Source organism: Camelina sativa, chromosome 4 (assembly GCF_030686135.1).
Source record: "Camelina sativa cultivar CO46 ecotype springtype chromosome 4, ASM3068613v1".
NCBI lineage: Eukaryota > Viridiplantae > Streptophyta > Magnoliopsida > Brassicales > Brassicaceae > Camelina > Camelina sativa.
The window spans coordinates 2770037-2791272 of NC_141883.1; the positions used below are offsets into that span (position 1 = coordinate 2770037).

A 21236-nucleotide genomic window follows, 5' to 3' on the forward strand; every position below is an offset into this window, starting at 1 on the left:
ATATCTATTTATATTGTTCTAGACTTCCTTTTCTAAAACATCCTAACTTCCTCTTTAGTTTAGGATTACAACTTTTCCTTTTCCTTACTAGATTCCTAATTCCTTTAAGGATATCTATTCTAGAACATTCTAGAAGCTTATCTAACAACTACAACAAATATGAGTATTGATAGCAGATTATAATATCACAATTTCTGGAATTGCTATTAAAAGCGAAATGAGAGTTTGTCAAATAGACTTATAACATTGAACTAATGCTATGCCTAAAAATCAATAAGCGGGAACTAAAAATACCTGATTCCGCCTTAATTTTATGAACGAGCGCCAACACTTAGAAAACAAAATTACATTTTGGCGGTCTATGAACAAAACAATTACATTTCATAGCATAAGGAAAAAAAAGACAAAATAAAGAAGGCAAAAAAAAAAAAAGACAAAACCTTCGAGTTCTCCGTCGACTCGTTTGCTCGTCATCTCCGCGGACTCCTTTGCTCGCCGTCTCCGGAGATTCCATTGCTTATCATCTCCGTCGAGTTCATCTTCACGATCTCTCGCCATCTCCGTCGAGTTCATCTTCACCATCTCTCGCCATCTCCGTCGATTTTATCTTCTCCATCTCTCGCCATCTCCGTCGACTTCATCCTCTAGATCTCTCACCATCTCCGCCGACTCTATAGCTCGCCATCTCGATTCGATCTGTCTCGCTCTCCTCAGATCTGACTTTCAGGTGAGTTGAAAGTGAGTCCATAGTAGCAATATACAGTAGTGTATTTCGTTGGTTGTTGTAATTACAGCAGTGTGTCTTGTTAATAGGTGTGGGTTCTCAGATATCGGGGGAAGAATACAATCACTATAGAGGTTAGACACATCTATCGATTTCTTGGCCTTTTGTATCCTTTTGTAGTTGCAGTGTCTCTGTGATTGATTGTCGTAAATATGTTTAACTTATGGTCATTGTTGCTTGTATCCTATACCGTTTGAACTGTGTTAAGGGAAACTAGGATTTTTAAGAAAAATGTTGGACAAGGCATGGGTGCATTTATGCAGGTAAGTATAATTGTTAAAAGTGTTTTGTTTATGCATTTGGATTAGTGTTGTGATACTTATGTCTTTTTCTTATACTTTTCTCTTACATGAACTCAAGGGTTGATTTTGCATATGAGAGTGGTGCTCGATGTTTTGTTGAAGTTGTTAGTGCCAAATTAGCAGTTAATGGAAAGATAATTTGTTCGTGCACCGGATGCCGCAATTTAGAGCGCCATACATGCAACGAGGTTGTGTCTCATTTAGTTATACATGGAATGGATGAGGCTTACAAGATATGTACTGATTGGTTTCACCATGGAGATTATGTTGGTTTAGTAGAAGGTCAAGATAGAGTGTGGAATGCTGAGATTCTGGGTTTATACGAAGATGCTAAATGGTCTGATGAAGATTTACCTTGTAAGGGTTCAAATTTATGTGAGGCTGCTGAGGGTGAGGATAGGAAAGAAGATGAGTTTTTAGTAAAACTTGCAGAAGCTGAAATGCCATTGTATCCAACGTGTGTGAATCATAGCAAGCTATCAGCTACAGTGACACTATTTCGGATTAAAACTCAGAATGGCTGGTCAGACAAGAGCTTCGATGATTTACTGGAAACATTATCAAAAATGTTACCTAAAGACAATGTACTGCACACATCAACCTATGACGTCAAGAAGTTTCTGAAATCTTTTGATATGGGATATCAAAAGATTCATGCTTGTGTGAACGACTGCTGCTTATTCAGAAAGAAGCTGAAGAAGGTTGATACTTGTCCAAAATGCAAGTCTTCAAGATGGAAGACCAACATGCACACTGGGGAAGTCAAGAAGGGTGTTCCACATAAGGTTTTGAGGTACTTTCCAATAATCTCTCGTCTGAAAAGGATGTTCAGATCGGAGAAAGTGGATGTGGATTTGAGATGGCATTTCAATAACAAGAGCACTGACGGGAAATTGCGCCATCCAGTAGACTCAGTAACATGGAAGTCAATGAATGACAAGTATCCTTCTTTCATAGCTGAGCAGAGGAACTTGCGACTTGGGCTCTCTACTGATGGGTTTAACCCCTTCAACATGAAGAACAGCTGATACAGTAGTTGGCTTGTGTTGCTCGTTAATTATAACATGGCTTCTGACTTATGTATGAAGGAGGAAAAAATCGTGCTTAGTTTGTTGATTCCTGGACCGCACCAACCTGGTAATAGTATAGATGCTTACTTAGAACCTCTTATAGAAGCTTTAAATCATTTGTGGTCTAAAGGCGAGATAGCTTATGATGCATTTAGTGAAACAACTTTTACGTTGAGGGTGATGCTGCTTTGGACCATGAGTGATTTCCCAGCTTATGGAAATCTTGCTAGTTGTAAAGTAAAGGGTAAGATGGGTTGTCCTATATGTGGGAAGCACACAAATAGTTTGTGGCTGAGTCATAGTAGGAAGTTTGTATATATGTGCCACCGAAAAAGTTTGTCTCCATCACATAGATTTCGAGGAAAGAAGAGTTGGTTTGATGGTAAAGTAGAGTATGGAACAAAGGGAAGGATACTCACGGGTAGAAATATTTCCTTACTACTGAGAAACTACAAGATTGATTTTGGTAATAGAAAAGAGACTGGGAAAAAGAAGATCTAGAGCTGCTTGTGACATACCATCTGTTAACGAAGATGAATACAGTGAATCTGATGATGAAGAAGAAGACTTAGCAGAAAAAGATGAAGAGGAGTGATCTAGATGGAAGAAAAGATCAATATTCTTCACATTGCCTTATTGGGAGGTATGTAAAATATTTATAGAGTTTCCATTGTCATCACTTACTTATAGAGTTTCCATTGTCATCACTTGTATATGACTTTCAACTGATAACTCTATTTTATGCTATGTCTTGACAAGGAGCTCCCGGTATGACATAACATAGATGTGATGCATGTGGAGAGAAATGTGGTTGCAAGCTTGATTGCCACATTGTTACATTGTGGCAATTCAAAGGATCGATCAAAATATTTGCATCCAAAAGCTCACGGTAAAAGAACACTACTTTCCGCAGGTCCTTGGTCTTTGTCAAAGTCAGAAAAGAAAATGTTCTTTAAGCGGCTCTTTGACTTTAAAGGTCCGAATGGCTATTGCTCTAACATATCTACTTGTGTATCATTGGACGAGTGTAAAGTGATGGGACTCAAATCTCATGATTACCACGTCTTGGTGCAACAACTTCTACCAGTTGCTGTTAGAGGTTTACTACCTAAGGGTCCTAGAATAGCCATTTTCCGTCTATGCACATTCTTCAACGTATTGTGCCAAAGAGTGATTGATATGGAACAACTCCAAATAATGGAAACAGAAATTGTGGAGACTCTATGCATGTTTGAAAGATTTTGGCCACCTAGTTTCTTTGACATCATGCTGCACTTGTGTGTGCAGCTAGGAAGAGAAGTCCGACTAGCTGGTCCTGTCCATTTCCGATGGATGTATCCATTTGAGAGGTAGTGTCATTTTTTTATTTTAGTATCATCTTCAAGACTAACTTAGTGAATCTAACTGGACTTATTGTTGTTCATTACAAACATGTACATGAAAGTATTGAAAGACTATATTAGAAACCCAGCAAGACTAGAGGGGTGTATAGCTGAGTTATATCTCGCAGAAGAATGCATGAAGTTCTGCTCTGATTTATTGAAGACGACGACAAATGTAGAAGAAAAAGAGGAGAGGAACACTGAGTATGAGAACCACTCCATCCTAGAAGGTCGTCCTATATCAGCTGGAACCTCATTCACTCTCACTGATATGGATAGAAAAATAGCTCACCTTGTTGTAATCCAGAACACGGAAATGGTGGAACCTTACATTGAGTAAGTATTTCATATTACGTTGTACATTATTTATTCTTACAGTAATTGTTTCTGATGAATTTTCTTGTTTCTTGGTTATATGCAAGTGCTCATTTACAACATCTACAAGACTCAAATGGTAGATGCAGACATGATGCAAGTTATTTATGGACTATGAACACTCAACATTTCCCAACGTGGCTAAAGCAACAGGCATGTTATACTATATTTGTCTTTTTTTTGTGGCTATTTAATTAGTACTTTAGCTGACCTTTTATTTTATAATTGTTAGATACCTCTTGATTCTGAAGATAAGAACGAGACACTTAAATTGTTGGCTTATGGTCCACGTAGTATAGCCAGATCTTATACAGGCTACATTGTGAATGGCCTACGGTTTCATACAAAGTCTTCTACGTCCCAATATTCCGGTGTCAGTGGGCTGTTAAAGGTAACAGTGTTAAGGTAGAAGATGACTTTACGCTGGTTAATATGAATCAGAACCAAGTGTCATTTGCGAAGGACCCATTCATTTTAGCCTCTCAAGCGAGACAAATATTTTATTCCAGGGAGAATAATGAATCTAGTTGGTATGTAGTTTTGAAAGGTCCATCTAGAAAATACAGTGATGAGAATGTGGAAGATGGGTATGCAGATGCTGGACCATTACCTTCGGATATTGATATGACTCTAGAAGGCGTAGCAGATGAGGCTCAAAATGTCAAAGATGATTGTGAAGGATTTTTGTGTGATCGCGTTCATTTGAGTCTATATTTGATTAATTTCGCATGACTGTTATATTTTTTGTTTTTGTATACTTAGTTTGTCTTTGAGTCTATATTTGAGTTTCCCTTTTAGTTTTACAGACGTAGCAGATGGGGGTTAAGGGGAAAAGGGTGCAAGGAAAAGAAAGACCAATGTACAAGAAGAAGAACCTGAATTCGTTGGTACCATATATCCACATGACACACAGCCTCAAGACACACAGGTTGATGAACCACAACCGGATCAGAATGTTCTGGATAGGCATATGGTTGGGTCTGAAGCTGATACGGACGATAGAGAACAAGGAGGCGATAAAGAGTCAGCTGCTGTCTTTGAAGATGCTACTGATACGGTCCCCCCCCCAGACTACAAAACACAGAGGACCAACAAAGATGAAAGATATTGCCAAGGATCCTAATACACGAATAAAAGTATAGTTCACTGAATTTGGAGAACCGTGTGGAGAAGGATCGGTTAAGTTGTCTTCCTACTTAGGTCCCTTGGTAAGAGAATATGTTCCTGTTGTGACAGATGATTGGAGGAAAATTGGTGAGGAGCTGAAGACAGTTAGTTCTATGGAAATCTGTTCAGGTATTTTAATTTCAGTCACAATCACAATTAATTTTCTCTAAATACTCTTATCTTTTTTTTTTTTTTTGCTTTATCGTATATACTGTTTGAACTAGATGGAGAATATGAGAAAGCGGCTATTTTAAAGCAGATGGGATGTTTATGGAGGGCATCTAAGTCATGTTTGGTTAATCAGATTAGGAAAGCTCCGAACAACGTAGAAAGAATGAAGCTGCGACCAGACAATATTCCTACGGCAGAGTGGAGGAAGTTTGTCAAAGAGAAGACTAGTCCAGATTTTAAGGTACTAACTTGTACTTAATTTATTTCCAACATTTAATGCGCTAATACTTTTATATAGGCTGTTAGTGATTCATACAAGGAAAGAAGACGTAAGCAGATTCCTCACACATATAGCCGTAAAGGATTGGTTAGATTGGCCGAAGATTTAGTAAGTGTCACTCAGTGAATATCAATATATTTTGGCCACCAGTTCTGACAATGGTTTCTTAATGTCACTGAATGTGTGTTATTATTACGCAGAGAAAAGATAGCACATATGAAGTGACTAGACTGAATGTGTGGGTCAAGTCACGAACTAAAAAGGATGGGACAGCAGTGAACACGGATGTTGCTGCAAAGATTGTAAGTCATTCTTTTATGATCCTCTCTTCTATGTTTTTCATTCTAATTTACCTCTATAAACATAAGTCCGACATTTAATAGGAAATAGCAAATGAGTTTGTTATGTCTGATGCTCCATCATCATCATCATCAAACCCAAAAGAAGACACTCTTGCTCAGATATTGGGACCTGACAATACCGGACGCCTGAGGGCAATGGGTAGAAGAATGAGTATGAACAAACTTGCCTGTTTCCAGATGAAAAGCAAGTATGTGACTCAAATGCAACAGACCCAAATTCAGTTGCAGCAGCAGGTCAATGAATTACAAGATGCTCTTGCGAAACTGAATAGTCATGTAAGTCTGTAAGTTTGTATCATTGGATTAATAGCCTAAGAAAATGGTAACTAATTACATTCCTTCTAATTTTACAGCGTCAATTTTCCGAAGTTGGTGAACATTCAGCACCAAGAGTAAGTGTTAATATATAATGAGATTTGCTGAGGTTGTTCACTGATTGGTTAACAAATTCTAACTATTATTTATCTTTGTAGAGTGTAAACCAAAAACCGCAGCCTAAGTATCTGAGGGTTGTATTCTATCTTTTGATCACATGGACTTCGTCAACAATGTACCGTTGGGCCCTAATTCAGTGAAGGTGTTGGTTGAGACGGCTTTTCAAGAAGATGCATTCCTTTGGAGACCTGCGGCAAATATGTTTAGTATTGGTCAAGCTGTAGGAGAAACTATTGCGTGGCCTCATGATTGTGTTGATGCTATTGAGCAGGAGTTAGGACCAGAAGACATTCCGCCTAAGGTAATGTTTTCTTAATCTGATTGATTGTACTTAGGATTTGATCTCTACGTTTTAGTGTTCTTAAATCTAGTAATATTTTTCTATATTGGAATTATTTTGTTTAACAGAGCCCAAATACAACTTCCATGAACAAGTGCAAACTTCTACATTGGCTATCAAATGATGATAAACTTGTTACTGAAGGCCATTGGCAGACTCGTGATCCCAAAGCTTTGGTGAATGGCCTTCCTCTTGGACCAAATGCCATTAAAGTTTTTGTGGATTCGGTTAATGAACCTGAGCCATTTCTTTGGCAGCCAACAGAAGAACTCTCAAATCTTCATGACTCTTTGAAGTCGTTTGTAGCATGACCATTCAACAGAGTTTTAATCGATGATTCAAGTACAGAGGCACCAGCTACAACATCTCCTCGCACGCAGTCACAAATACTCACTCCAGCAGCTCCTGTGAAGAGTTCAAAACCACTTTCACAATCTCCTTCAAGTTCATCTCAGAAGGTAAATTTCAACGTTTTGTTACTTATAAAATATGTTATGATCGTTAGCACTGATGCCTTTGGTAAACCTTGCATATTATTTATACGATGCAGCATACTTCTTCGAAACGGATTGTCAAGGAGGATCAGAAGTGCAGACTGCTGGACATTACTGGTCAGAATAGGGTTGTTGCAGAAGGACGCTGGTCTTCAAACAACCCAGATGAGTTAGTGCACTTTGTTCCCTTGGGTCATAATGCAGTCCGTGTGTGGATTGATGTAGTCAAGGTGCCTGATGCAAAGGTTTGGAGGCCTAATTCTGCTATTGAGTGTATGGAGGATGCTATTGGTACCACTATAGCATGACCTGAAGAAAAAATTTTCATCATTTGATGTCGAGTAAGAACCGTATGATTTTCTACTTTCGTTGTTGTGGCAAATGAGACTTGTGTTATTTGTTTGGGATTTATGAAATTGGATCGTATGCTATTTGTGTATCACAACAATGTTTGATATTTTCTATTCTGGAATACAATTTCAGCTTTATCACAGGTTTCTATACTTTCAAATTGTAACTTCATTTGAATATGCTGTATAGGGAACGGTTAATAGTAATTAGAAGACCAACCTAATTGATCGTTATAGCAGGCAGATGAAGTCATTGTACACTCACTTAGTAGCACATAATAAAAGCTACAACTCAGATACAAATAGCTCAACACCGATGCTAAGATAAATAATTAAATGGCATTAGAAAGAGCTACTAAAAATTAAATCATAGCAAGAAAAGATAGCTACGTTTACCGTACATATAGCAGGCAAAAAGTACTATTATATATTTAAATATAGCACGATATATGTGTTATTAAATATTGTAATATAGCAATTTATATATGCTATTAAAGGATACCCTACGATATCACCAGCCCAGAAATGCTATCGTATATAGCCCCTCTATTATAGCGTCTCTTTTAATAACATTCATGAAAACGCTATAATAACCATATCATAACATTAATCGTCTGCTATTAATACCCATATTTGTTGTAGTGAGTGGAGAGTAACCATGCTATCTTTAGATTTATAGGCTAACAGAAATAGTTTGTTACGTCTCTCTTTCACATACTTTTTATTGGCTATCAGCTTGCTGCTGAAACTCCAAAATGCCTTTAGCATTTCTTTGAATAGTAAATGTAAATTCAAAGTTGTATGAGATGAATCTGGATCGTGTATCTTCCTTGAAATCATCAGCAAGATTTCACTGTGTTCCTTTGGAAGATTCTTTGGTTTTCTTATCCATGTATATCTCTCACATGTCTCGTTGAAGTAAACATTGTAGTTTTGATATTGACTATTCCTTTGGAACGTTGTGAGAAAAAGACTTCCAGTTTTGGTGATGAGATTTACCCCAAATCTTACCTTTTCACCTTCCCTTCCGAAGAGAGCCTCCACATCTCTAAAACTTGTTAAAACCTTCGAGAGAGCACTGCCATCTCCTAGACTCCTTGAGATGAGTATGTCAATACCATGAGCGAGAATCGTTGGCTTCTTCGGGAATTGATGGCCTCCATCGGAGATCCTCACCGAGAAGAGTGTAACATATCTTATATTGAAGCGACTAAGCCGCAGTTCATTACCATCATCTTCAAACCCAATATAGGATACTCCTGGATCCCAAATCTGGGTTTGATTACCCTTACACGATTTGCATAGATTGTTGTGTGAAGGAATGAAGCATCGATGGTGGAAATGAACAGTTTCAAACTTGAAACTACGGAAGCCGCCTGGCTGGATCCATGATGAAGAGACGCCGCCAACACTCCGATTCTCTTGTCGGATCATATTCAGAAAGGAAAACTCTTGAAGAGAGAAAATAGATGAAACACAACAATCTTCAACCAAATAGCCATAAACTCTATGTGCCGATGTTATTTGAAACTAGAACTGTACAAAACAATAGTTTAGAGAAAATAAATTGTTGGAGTCTATCTTAGTTTTTTTCTGTTTGGTGTTTTGGTTTGCGTTTCATTTGCTTTTGTTATGTTGTTTATTGATTCAATGTTTCAGTTAGAGTCAAGTGGCATTAGTTGGGTTAGTGGTCATAGTTGTTTCCTTTTTCCTTGTTTGAGTCAGTTCTGTCTTTGTAAGCCACTATAAAAGGCACTTGCAGTTCATTAATGAAGTTACGGGATTCTGGTCCAAAGTGAAGCAACAAGGCACCAAGCTTCAATGGCTTATGTGGAGCTTCTTAAAGCACAACAGAGTGATGTGTGGTTCGTGGATTTTAGGTGTTCGAATCACATGTGTGGAGATAAGGGGATATTCTCGGAGCTGGGCACAAGTTTCACTCACCATGTGAAGCTTGGTGACAGCCATAAGCTGAATGTTGTTGGCAAAGGTGTGGTGAAGTTTGTGTTTGGAGGAGTAACATATGCTGTAAGTGACGTTTACTATATTCCTTAGTTAAGGAACAATTTGTTGAATGTTGGACAGTTACAAGAAAAGGGGTTGGATGTGCTATTCAAGGGAGGAAAGCAGAAGACGTGTAGCATTTTCTATCCAACAAGAGGAAAGATACCTGAGTCCATCGTGACTGCAAACAGGATGTACGTGTTGATAGCTGAAACATGTGGAAGTGAAGGTGAGGGAGAAAAAGGTCAATGTCTGCAAGTTGATGTCTCTAACAGAACAGAAGTGTGGCATCACCGTTATGGTCATTTAAGCTACAGCGGTCTACTCACTCAACACAACAAGAAGATGGTCATGGGCTTGCCAGAGATTCAACAAGTCAAAGCTACATGCGAAGCCTGTGTGAAAGGGAAGCAACATCGGGTGTCTTTCCCTAAACAAAGCACATGGAGAGCAACCGAAAAGCTGTAACTCATTCATTTGGACTTGTGTGGTCCGACTACTCCTCTTCAAAACAATCAGAAGAGGTACCTAATCAGTTTTATTGATGACTTCTCTAGGAAAACTTGGATCTATTTTGCCTTAAAGAAATCAGAAGCTCTGCATCATTTTAAGTTATTCAAAGCATTTGTTGAAAAACCAAACTCGAATGTTCATAAAATGCTACAGATTAGATCAGGTGGAGAGTACAATTCTAGAGAATTTAAGGAGTTCTGTGACAAGCATGGGATCTTGAGGCAGCTGACTACTGCATACACTCCTCAATAGAATGGAGTAGCTAAGAGGAAAAATCGAACCATCATGAACATGGTGAGAACAGTTCTGCGAGAGAAAGAGATCCCATGATTGTTCTGGCCTGAAGCTGTACAATGGGCAAATCATGTTCTTAACAGATCACCTACTGTGGCTGTGAAAGACAAAACTCTGGAGGAAGAATGGAGTGACAAGAAGCCATCAGTAGGGTACTTCAAGATCTTCGGTTGTGTGGGGCACGTTCACATTTCAGTTGTCAAGCGAGCCAAAATTGATGACAAAAGTGTGAAGTGTGTCATATTAGGCTACAGCAGTGAGTCTAAAGCTTTCCAGATGTATGATTCAGTGGAGAAAAGAATTCACATCAGTCGTGATGTGATCTTTGAAGAAGAAATGAAATGGACTTGAGAGAAAAATCATTCGGCTGAACAGGATGTTGAGCTTGAGTTGGAGAACAATGACACTGGGGAGATGAATAAAGAAGGTGATGACAATGAGGCAGAAGATGTAGCGAATGATGCAAATGTTGAAGTTAATGATCAAAACCAATTAGTTCAGCCTCAAGTTGGAGAAACTAGAGTTCGTAGGCCACCAGTATGGGCTGCTGATTACACTTTGGGGGAGGAACTATATGATACAGAGGAAGAAATCAACATGGTGAAGGTTGACGTGTTGAATGTTGACTATCTCGCTTTTATGACTATTTCAGATCCCACACATTTCCAAAAAGCAGCTAAAAATCAAAAGTGGAAAGAGGCGATGGACATAGAGATGGGTTCCATTGAGAAAAATCAGACGTGGTCTCTCACCACATTACCGGATGGAGCCAAAGCAATTGGAGTTAAGTGGGTCTACAAGACCAAACTTAATGAGCTTGGAGAGGTGGCTAAGTTCAAAGCGAGGTTAGTTGTGAAAGGTTATGCTCAAGAGAATATAGTGGATTACACAAAAGTCTTTTCTTTCGTACCTCGAATGGATACTGTGAGAATGATCCTTACTGTAGCGGCACACAAAGGATGGGGAGTTTATCAATTAGACGTTAAATCTGCATTCTTGCATAGAGAACTAGAAGAGGAGGTATATGTGGAGCAACTTCAAGGTTATGAAGTCCCAGAAAAAGAAGAAATGGTTTACAAGCTACACAAAGCTCTTTATGGATTTAAATAAGCAACACAATCTATGTTAAAAAGGTTTTAGTTGTGTTGGGTTACATGGATATATAGTAGATAATAAATTGTAAGATTTTAATTTCTAGATACATGGATATAAGTATTTCTTATTCCCCTTACACTTGGAGTTACATGCATGCTTTGGTTTGGGCTATGGAGTCTATCCTGACTGGGGGGTTCGTTTGTCAATGTTTTGAGACTGATTGTGCGGAGCTAGTCGCGATGGTGCAGTCTCCTAAAGATTGGCCGACCTTTTCCAATCTACTAGACGATTTCAGTTTGCTCAGAGCTGCATTTCCCTCTTTTTACCCTACCATGATTCCGCGTGAGTCAAATGAGTGGGCAGACTGTCATGCTCGTTCTTCGCGTATGTTAGTTTTTGAAATTTTATTTGTAAACTCTTATTCTCCGTTTGGGCGAGGAGTTATCAAGCTCGTCTACTGGAACACGAAGTCGCAACTTGCAGATGCGATGACTAAAACATTGAAGCTAGCAACTTTTCAGAATGCTAGAGCAGCATTTGGAATGATCACATTGAGTGAACTGAATCTCTCGGAGAGTTAAGTTCAAGGGAGGGTTTGTTGGAGTCTATCTTAGTTTGTTCTGTTTTGTCTTTTGCTTTGCTAATCATTTGCTTCAGTTATGTTGTTTACTGAGTCAATGTTGCAGTTAGAGTCAAGTGGCTTTAGTTGGGTTAGTGATCATAGTTGTTTCCTATTTCCTCGTTTGAGTCAGTTATGTACTTTGTAAGACACTATAAAAAACACTTGCAATTCATTAATGAAGTTAAGGGATTCTGGTGCAAAACTGTATTTCACATAAACAACAGGAAAGGGGGCCGATAGACGCCAGAAAAGCCAACGCCGGCCGGAAACGATGAGGACGAAGAGGTTTTGCTAGGAACGGTAGTTGTACGCAATCGTCTAAGGCGAGAGAGAAAAAACGGTATACTTTATATAAGTCAATGTTTTCATATAAAATAATGTAGTACTGTATTTTTCATCATATATAATTATTTATGAAAATATGAGAGCATTTAATTACACTCGATGTGAGATAATATATATGATATGTCTATGTCTATGTATACATTTAAATTATATGATAAAAGAAAAAAAAATACATAAGAGTTAAGACGCGACAATTGTTCTAACATATAAAACGGTTATAACAGTAATTAGTAATTAGTAAAAAATGCAACCACAAAAAAGAAAAATTCCGATGAAAAAATAATACGATAAAGAGCACTCTCATAAAGGAGGTACTGCTAAAAAAAATCATAATAAATTGACATAACTTTGCCAGAACTATTTTGAACGATTATTAATAAAAAATAAATATAGATTTTACAAAAAAATATGATAAAGATTTGTTGAAGTGAAGATATTGAATGAAAAGTAAAAATAGAGAAATACAATTGTATAATGCATATTTAAAGCTAATTAAAACTTTTACATTACTATAATCATTTCAAAGCTTTTTTGTTAAATTAATTATTTTTAAAATTTTCTTTAAATGTGAAATAATATATGTTAAATTAAAAAGTTTATAGTATATAATAACTTTAGTTATTGAAATACGAACTATTTAAATTCTTCATAAAATGAAAAAAAAATTATTTATCAAATCACAAATAGTTGGTAGCAAATATCTGAGATGAGGCGAAAGTATATATAATTAAAAAGAAATATATTATTAAATAAACACAACTATTTTTGAAAGACTCAACTATTACAACAAAGAGTTATGATGAAAAATATGAATAAATATGATGAACAATACAATCATAATAGATATTTTTAAAATGATGATATATTCTAGAAAATGAAAATATAGAACTGAGATTTTTTCCAATTTTTATTATTATATAAATTTAGATTTTAGTTTTTTTGTGACATCATGATTTATATCTTTTAATATTTATAAGTATTTACTTCATCATCTATTCCTATTAATTATAAAAGTATATAAAAAATTTCAGAAAAATTCAGATCTTAGAATAAACAAATATTATATTCTCTAAAAATCTTAATGAGCATTAAGGAGAATATAATATTTTTGGTTAACTGGCTCTAAAAGCAAATGGGTGCCCTATATGGTTATACCACACCATTACAATTGACACTAAGTCTTCTTCACAAAACATGATTTGTAACTTGATGCATATGTAGTTGACTGTACCGATTATAGGATTGGGGTGTTATTTAAATGATATTGAAGCCGCATATATGCGAATGATAATTTATATTGGGACAATTGTATTTTGTAAACCTTTATTTGGCATTGAATGCAATAGTAGACCCCATATTCGATATTTGAGAAACATAACCACTAAGGGTATTGAAATTACAGTTGACTCCCTTACGACCAAACAAAAAATACAAGCCGAAATGACAGATGTATCCCGGAGAAGTCTGCAATAGATTTCTATAAGGTTGATTACAAATTAACGTCAACTAGAAGACATAACAATTTGTCTACTCCTTAATTATAGTTTAAATTTTAATTAAAAATATTATAAAAAACTAATTCGATAAACCTACTGACCAAATAATAACCACATAGACTTTCTGCATTGGAATAAAATAAATTTACCTATAAACGAGTCAAATTAAGGGAGAAAAGGCTGATTAGGTTTAAATTATATGATTTAGGGTTTTGCTTAAGTAGACTTCTCTGTGGACTATTTGTGGTTGACTTTCTTATGCTATCAACTATTAATATTATATTAATACCGATAATTTAACCAAACTGATAGCTGAACCTAACTGAATGCGTATCGATTCATTGTTTTTAACCTAACTGGATAATTTAACGATATATATACTTCTTCCTGTAGGTCAACCCTAGTTTTTACGTGATCTCTCTCTCTCCAAAATTTCTCTCTCAAAATTACGATATTGTTGTTCTCGGAAATTCAGATTGTATTCTCATCCTTTCTCTTCTTCGAATCTCAAGGACATCTCAGATAAGTATTTATTGGTTTATCGTCGGCTAATTTTGTTCGTAAATATTCTCATCTTTGTAACGCTTTAGCTAATTTTGTTTGTAAATATATATGTTCTCATCGTCTTTTGTTCATTTTGCACACAGATATGGGGTTACATAGCTACACTCAGCCATCTTCTAATTCTTTGCAAGTATGGAGCGAAGGTCCACCAGAAGTAAACTTTCTTGGCCTGACAGTTGGAATTCCTGACAAATGTTTCTGCGGAAGGAAAACCGTTATGAAATGTTCCACCACAGCCGACAATTCTGGAAGAATTTTCATTGGATGCAATAACAATGAGGTTGTTAGATTGTCTGGTGGTTTATTTGTTTGGTATAATTATTATTTGAATATAGATAATATTCTTATGGCATATTTATTTCTATGGTATAGGATGAAGAGAACCATATTATGAAATGGTGGGATGAGGCTATTATGCAAGAACTTCAAGCAATGAGAGGTGGACTTGCTGAACAAAGGGATTCTATTACAGCCATCCAGGAAAATGAGGAAATGCTATGAGTTCAGCAGGAGCTAGGCAAGGTGAAAGATCAGATGAAAGAATTACGTCTGTCAGTTCGTCGTGTAAGGGGGTGGTCGAGAATGTTTTAATCGCCGGTATAATCCTCATTGTTGTATTAATCTCTTTGGTTTCGTAGATCTTTCAATTAAGTTCTAAAATCTGTGAACTTTTCTTCATCGTGTCAGTTTGTTTGAATGGCGTATTTATGACTGTAATCTGTGAACTTGCTTCATTTTCTGTAATATTTGGATGAGTTCCTTGATTTCAATTACAGTTGACTTCTACTACTGTTTACATATTGTCGAGAAATTAAGATTATGAAGTCTACTCCTTAATCTGTGTAAAGAAGTCAGGCAATGAAGTCTGCTCATTAATTTTTTACGACGCGACGATTTGAATTATTAATTAATTATATGTAACTGTTCATTTCAACCGCTTTGTCTCATATATATAACCCAAGCCTTGGGCCTTGTGATTATTTTAAAATTGCAACCAAAAAAGTTATTAGTAAATCATTTCTTTTCTCTTAAAAAATAGTATGTAGTTCATCCTCACAACAGAGAATTGGTGATTGAAAGTCTTTAAGTTTCATTAGAACGGTCATTATAAATCATCACAGCCACGAGGAATTGGAGACTGTTCACGGTTGGGTACTTCTCTATATCACTTCGTTTTATTTAACTTATAAGTGTAGAATTCTAACATTCACGGTTGGGTAATTATTAGAAAGTTTCTATTGAACTTCATTTCACGCTTATAAGTGAACATATACCATAGAAACAGGTTCATCGAAGTTAACGATGTATTAATTTGGTTGATTAGATAGATTTGCATTTTAAAGTACGTTCCAGTTTCCCAAGAAGAAGTCTTCTTGATAAGTCTACAGCATATCAGTACAAGTTTTAATTTGATTTGATGGGTTTGCAGACGGTTCAGTTTCCCGTGGAGAAGTCTGCCAGGGAATTCGTCAACATAATCATTACAAGGTATAAATTGAATTGACGTTAGTTGGCGGTAATATATATATGTTTAATTTACCGATAAGCGGGAATTGGTTTACCGATAAACGGGATCCGGTTTTAATTGGGTTCTTTATAATTTTCCGATACTGTTTCGAATAAAACGGTTTTGGTTTTATAAAACCGAGATTATTATAATTATTATAATTTTATACAACCTAAAAACCGAGATAACAATATTTGTTATCTCTAATTCCGTCTTGCTCATTTTCTTGTCATCTTTCCTCTTCCGCTTATCTAAGATATATTTCGCTTATCACTAATGGTTGATTTCACATATGTTTTTGTGTTAAACTTGAATCTCTATCTTTCGGATTGTCTTTTTGCTTACTTCGCTTAATGTTTTTGTACCAGATCTCGCCGAACTCTGTATTCTTCAACCCCGTCGCTTCATCTTCGCCGCAACATCTTCGCCGCCATTTCATATTCGATTAAACTGAAGGTTAACTTCTTTTTCAAATTGACTGTAGACTTCCTTTTCAATTCAATGTAGACTAATCGTGTTTGTCTTCTTCTATCTCAATCTCTCGTGTTCTAATTCCCCGCCAAACCTAATCTTATTTTGCAGAATGGAGGAGGCGAACACTATAAAATTTCCTCTGAGGTTTTTCACGAATGGAGAGGAGCCGTTTCCGTAAGCATCGACCCTCATTATCAACGATACGAAGCTGTTTGATGAACTGTACGAAGCTCTCGCAGAAGATGAATGGGATGAGATTTGTAACTCTCGACTGGGTGTCTTCTTACATTTTAACCTTCTCAAATTTGAATGGGCTTCCAGACTGGCTCACTATATGTTCAGCTTTCAGCTAGTCTGAAACAAAAAGTACGAGATATGGAGTCTGGTTGGGTCTAACCCATTAAGATTTTCTTTGAATGAGTTTGAAACCATCACTGGACTTAACTGTGAAGATGTCGAGTCCTTGGAGCAACCACAGGTTGATGTTACAAACGAGATGGAAGAGTTTTGGGAGAAGCTTGGAGTCAGTTTAGACATTGGTCCGAGTATTGATCAACTCGTCGCAGCATGTAAGCATGCTTACGACTGGGATAGAGTAGATCGTATTAGGTTGGGTTATTTAGCCATCTATGCTGGTTTTATAGAAGCTAGAAAATCCTCAATGCCCACCCGTCTAAATATGGCTAGGCTATTCATGGATTTAGATGCATTTCCTGATTATCCATGGGGAAGAGTTACCATATAGACGTATTTGTCAAACCTCTGCAGATTTGGGTATACGAATCTATGCCGTATTTTGGTAAGGAATTTGGTGACTGGTTGCCTAATAAACCAAATCCACCGTTGCTTGCTTACTACGGCGGTTCCCGCGGTAGAAAATATGTCAAAGAGGGAATTCTAAAACATGTACGCATATGAGACTATCTACTATCTTAGATTTGTTTATAAGAAACACCGTTAGTGTTGGATTTGAACAATTATACTGTTTTATATCAATTATAGACTCGTTTTAATCACTTCAAGACCATTGGTGGCATGAGTAGCCCTGTTTGGGAAGAGGATGAAGCAGATGACAAAATTGATAACATTTTGAAAGCATTGACTGGGGAGTTTGGTCCATGGAAGTGGGGGAGAGGCTTGTGGGAGACGGACGATATTCATGAATCCAAAAATGCGAAGATGAAGGTGGAGGAAAAGGGTGAGAAGAAGAGAGACGGTACATTTGATGAACCAACTGGGAAGAGGCACTGTCCAGATAAACCAAGTGCCTTGGATATCAATATCTTGGATTCCCTTAAATATGAGCTCGGCATGTGGGGAGCAGCTCTGATTCAAGAGATGAAGGATGGATTAAGCGGTTGCGATTTGAAGTTTGACATGCTGAATAAGAAGGTGGAAAGCCTGGCTTCGGATCTTTCCAAAATGAAGGGAGATGTAACTGATACGTCAGATGTCGATACCAACCCAAAGGAACAGAAGGCTCCTGAAGCTACTGCTGAAGAGGAAGAGTCTATCACTCAAAAAAACCACTGATATGGTTAGTTCTGAACACTTGAAAATTCCTACTACGATTCCTCACAAACACAATACCAAGTACAAGGCGAAGAAAAAATAGACTTATAGAAGTTGTCAACTTCGCAGACAAAATAACAAGTATATCGAATAGACTTCATTATGTGCAGTAGACTTCTGAATCATGTTGTCTTTGTTTGTTTTATTCGAGACTTTTAAACATATGTTGCAGCTTTTATTTTATTTGTTTACATCAATGATCATGTAACTTTTAAATCGGAATTTGCTGACCCTGAACCCTTCTCCATCTGTTACTCGTACGGATAGGAAGGTGCCAAAGGTGGGCAGCTCTAAATCATCTTACACTGATTCAGACCCACCTGTGTTCCTTCTCACAGAAATCGAACAGCAACCGACTACACTGCCAGAGCTAAGAAGCAAAAACCACGGGTTGAAGCTGTTATGCTTGCGGCACAGGGCAAGGCTGAAAGGGTTAAGAGATTAGCGTCAAGTCCGCATTCTCCATTCGTTGGTGATAACACAGCCAAGACTATCATGGGTTGTAAGTCAAATACGTAAACATACAATCTCTTTGATAAAGCAGACAAGGAGATGAAGAAGGTTTTGCTTGACTTCTTAAAGAAAGATCTGTAAGTCTACTACCTTTTATGTTATGTTTCAAAATTCTATGTTTTGAGACTCTAGTAACTTATATGTTTCCAAATCATTCTTCCTCCGCAGGACGTACAGGAACAAGGTTCCAAACAAATCTCGATGTTGTCTTTGGTGGTAAGAACTGCAGACAAGAACAGTGTGGCTACGAGATTCGGTAAGTCTATTAGTAAACTTCTTGTAAGATTTATGTTGACAGTCTTCAATACTATTTAACTTCGTTTTTTTCAATCCATGTGATTATCCAGCACTTGGATACGGGTTTGAATCTATTGAGACATCGATACACACAACATCCTGAGAGGTTTAGATCGAATAGAGTTGCCTTCCTAGACGTTATGTTCACTCATCTGTGGAAGACGAAGTACTTTGACTTTGTCAAATCTGAGCCGAATGCTTATGGATCTGGAAAATTTCTGTCGGCCGGTTCCTTCAGCTACCACGCAGGTGAGTATCCACCGTATGCTCAGTCTAACAAACAGTGTGGTCTGGAAGTGGACGACTTATACGCGCCGCTAAACGTTAAATCTCAGCCTTGGGTTGCTTTGTGGATATCAATTCCAATGAGACACATCGTGGTCTGGGACAGCATTCCCAGTTGTTCAACCGATGATGAGCTTGCGACTGCAGTTCAGCCGATAGTTGTGATGGTCCCGTATGTGCTGCGGGAGTTAGCCAGTCATGACCACAAACAAATGTACTCGTACGAGAAGTTCACCCACGAGCGTGACACAACGGAAGTGCCTCTGAATAAGAGGCCAGGTGACTGTGGTGTTTTTACATTAAAGTACATAGAATGTCATGCACTCGGACTACCGTTTCCTTCTACATTATGCGATGCAAACATCACATGGATAAGAGAGAAGCTGGCTTGTGACTTATTTCACGAGATTGAGTGTCGTGGACCAAATGAGCAGAATTACACTGAAGAATTTGGGCTCTATGATCCTCCCCCAATTTGAGACTAACTAAGAACTTGTTTCCATAATTTAAAGTCTTTTTAATTATGTATGACTTATTAGGATGATGTTTTGTTTCTGTTGGGGGATCTTGTTATTTTGTGGGTGGGATATATCTTGATTAACTCTGATGATGGGCGGTATCCATATATTTTTTGTGGGATCCTCCTTATTAACTCTAATGTAAACAGATTATTGTTTTTGTTCTCGTAGTTATATTCTTCTAAGTTTTCTTCGTAGTTATATTTTTTTCTTCTAAGTTTTCTAACAATTATACCACTTTCGAAACTCAATCTTTCCCATTAATTGCGACGACTTCGTCCACGATCTCTCACTCCTGAAACCAAAAAACGAAACAATTGTATCTCTTTTAACTTTGTCCCTCACCAAACATGTCCCTCACCTAACATCTCAATACTAAAACAGTTTTTCATCCTTTTGTCCACAATTAATGCTAAGGCATCTACAGAGTTTCAATAAATACCAACAAAGTGCTTTTTTAACTACTATCAGATCCCGCCGATACTCTCTCTCTTCTGCTGTCGGAAACCGAGAAACAACATAAAATAATATAAAATGTGGCAGATTTAGAAAGTTTTTCGGGGAATGTGGTACATTTAACAAAAATCTTTTTTTTATTAAAATTAAAAAATAATACTGAAAGAGAGAGAAAGAGAGAGAACCGATGCTTAAAGTACTTGTGGAAGAATCGTTGCTATGATTATTTTTACACTTGTTTGTTTCTCATTAGTTAGTTATTAAAATATTAATTACTTGTAGTCTTCTATAAACAATAGCGTTCAGCGAAAGCTTAGTAGACATCTGATTGAAGTAAACTTTTATACTTCTTTTGATCTGGTTGTCCAATAGGCATGTAGAGTTCTTGTTCTTGTAGTTATATTTTTTGTTTAACTCTGATGATGGGCTACTATCCATATATTTTTTGTGGGATCCTCTTTATTAACTCTAATGTAAACGGATTATTGTTCTTCTTCTACTAGTACGAAATACATATCCATTAGGTCATCTCCTCATTGAATCTTCTATATGTTGTGGGACAACACCATCTACTATTCCTACCCGGTCGATGAAAAGCCTCCCAATATATTTTGAGGTGCAACGCTTACGGTTAGTTACGCGGTCCACAATAGAACATGTATGCACATTCAGATATTTGGTGACCCAAAAAGTGTTTGGATCATTCTTCACAGTGGCTACGACCCTCCATGTGCATCCTGGCACAGATCATATTGCCACCAACCGAGACTTTGTGGACTTCTTAATCTTGAAAGAGAATTTTAACATAATCGCGGTCAAACGCACCTCAGTTATGACGTCAGCTTTGCATGCAAAGCATTGACCTACTTTCAGTTGGTCTATCCAAGGATTATTTAACTGTCCATGAATACCACCAAAAAACGGTTTCCCTTCTTCAGCATCTAGTCCCAGGTCATCTCCATCTCCATCGTCATCTTCATCTTTAAATTTCTCGTACTCATTGTAATCAAAATCCATGTCATCAACATCTTTCGGCTTCTCATCTGTATGGTCAGTTTCATTAAGTTCTTCTGCACATTCATCTGCACACTCATCGGCACCTGGATCTACATCGTTACCAAATTCATCTGTTGGCTCTCTATCGTCAACAGAACGAGAGTTTTTTAACA

At 37.1% G+C, this 21236-nt stretch overlaps 1 protein-coding gene and 1 pseudogene across 1 annotated transcript; both read left to right on the forward strand.

The window, feature by feature from the left end:
* Window positions 1-1015: 1015 nt before the first annotated feature.
* Window positions 1016-7497, forward strand: LOC104783481 (uncharacterized; annotated as a pseudogene).
* Window positions 7498-17212: 9715 nt separating this feature from the next.
* Window positions 17213-19572, forward strand: LOC147945265 (uncharacterized). Its single transcript, XM_087509175.1, has 5 exons — window positions 17213-17332; window positions 17429-17934; window positions 18337-18500; window positions 18644-18767; window positions 18810-19572. Exons 1-5 carry the CDS (start codon window positions 17213-17215, stop codon window positions 19570-19572), a joined length of 1677 nt encoding a protein of 558 aa, XP_087365301.1.
* Window positions 19573-21236: the final 1664 nt, after the last annotated feature.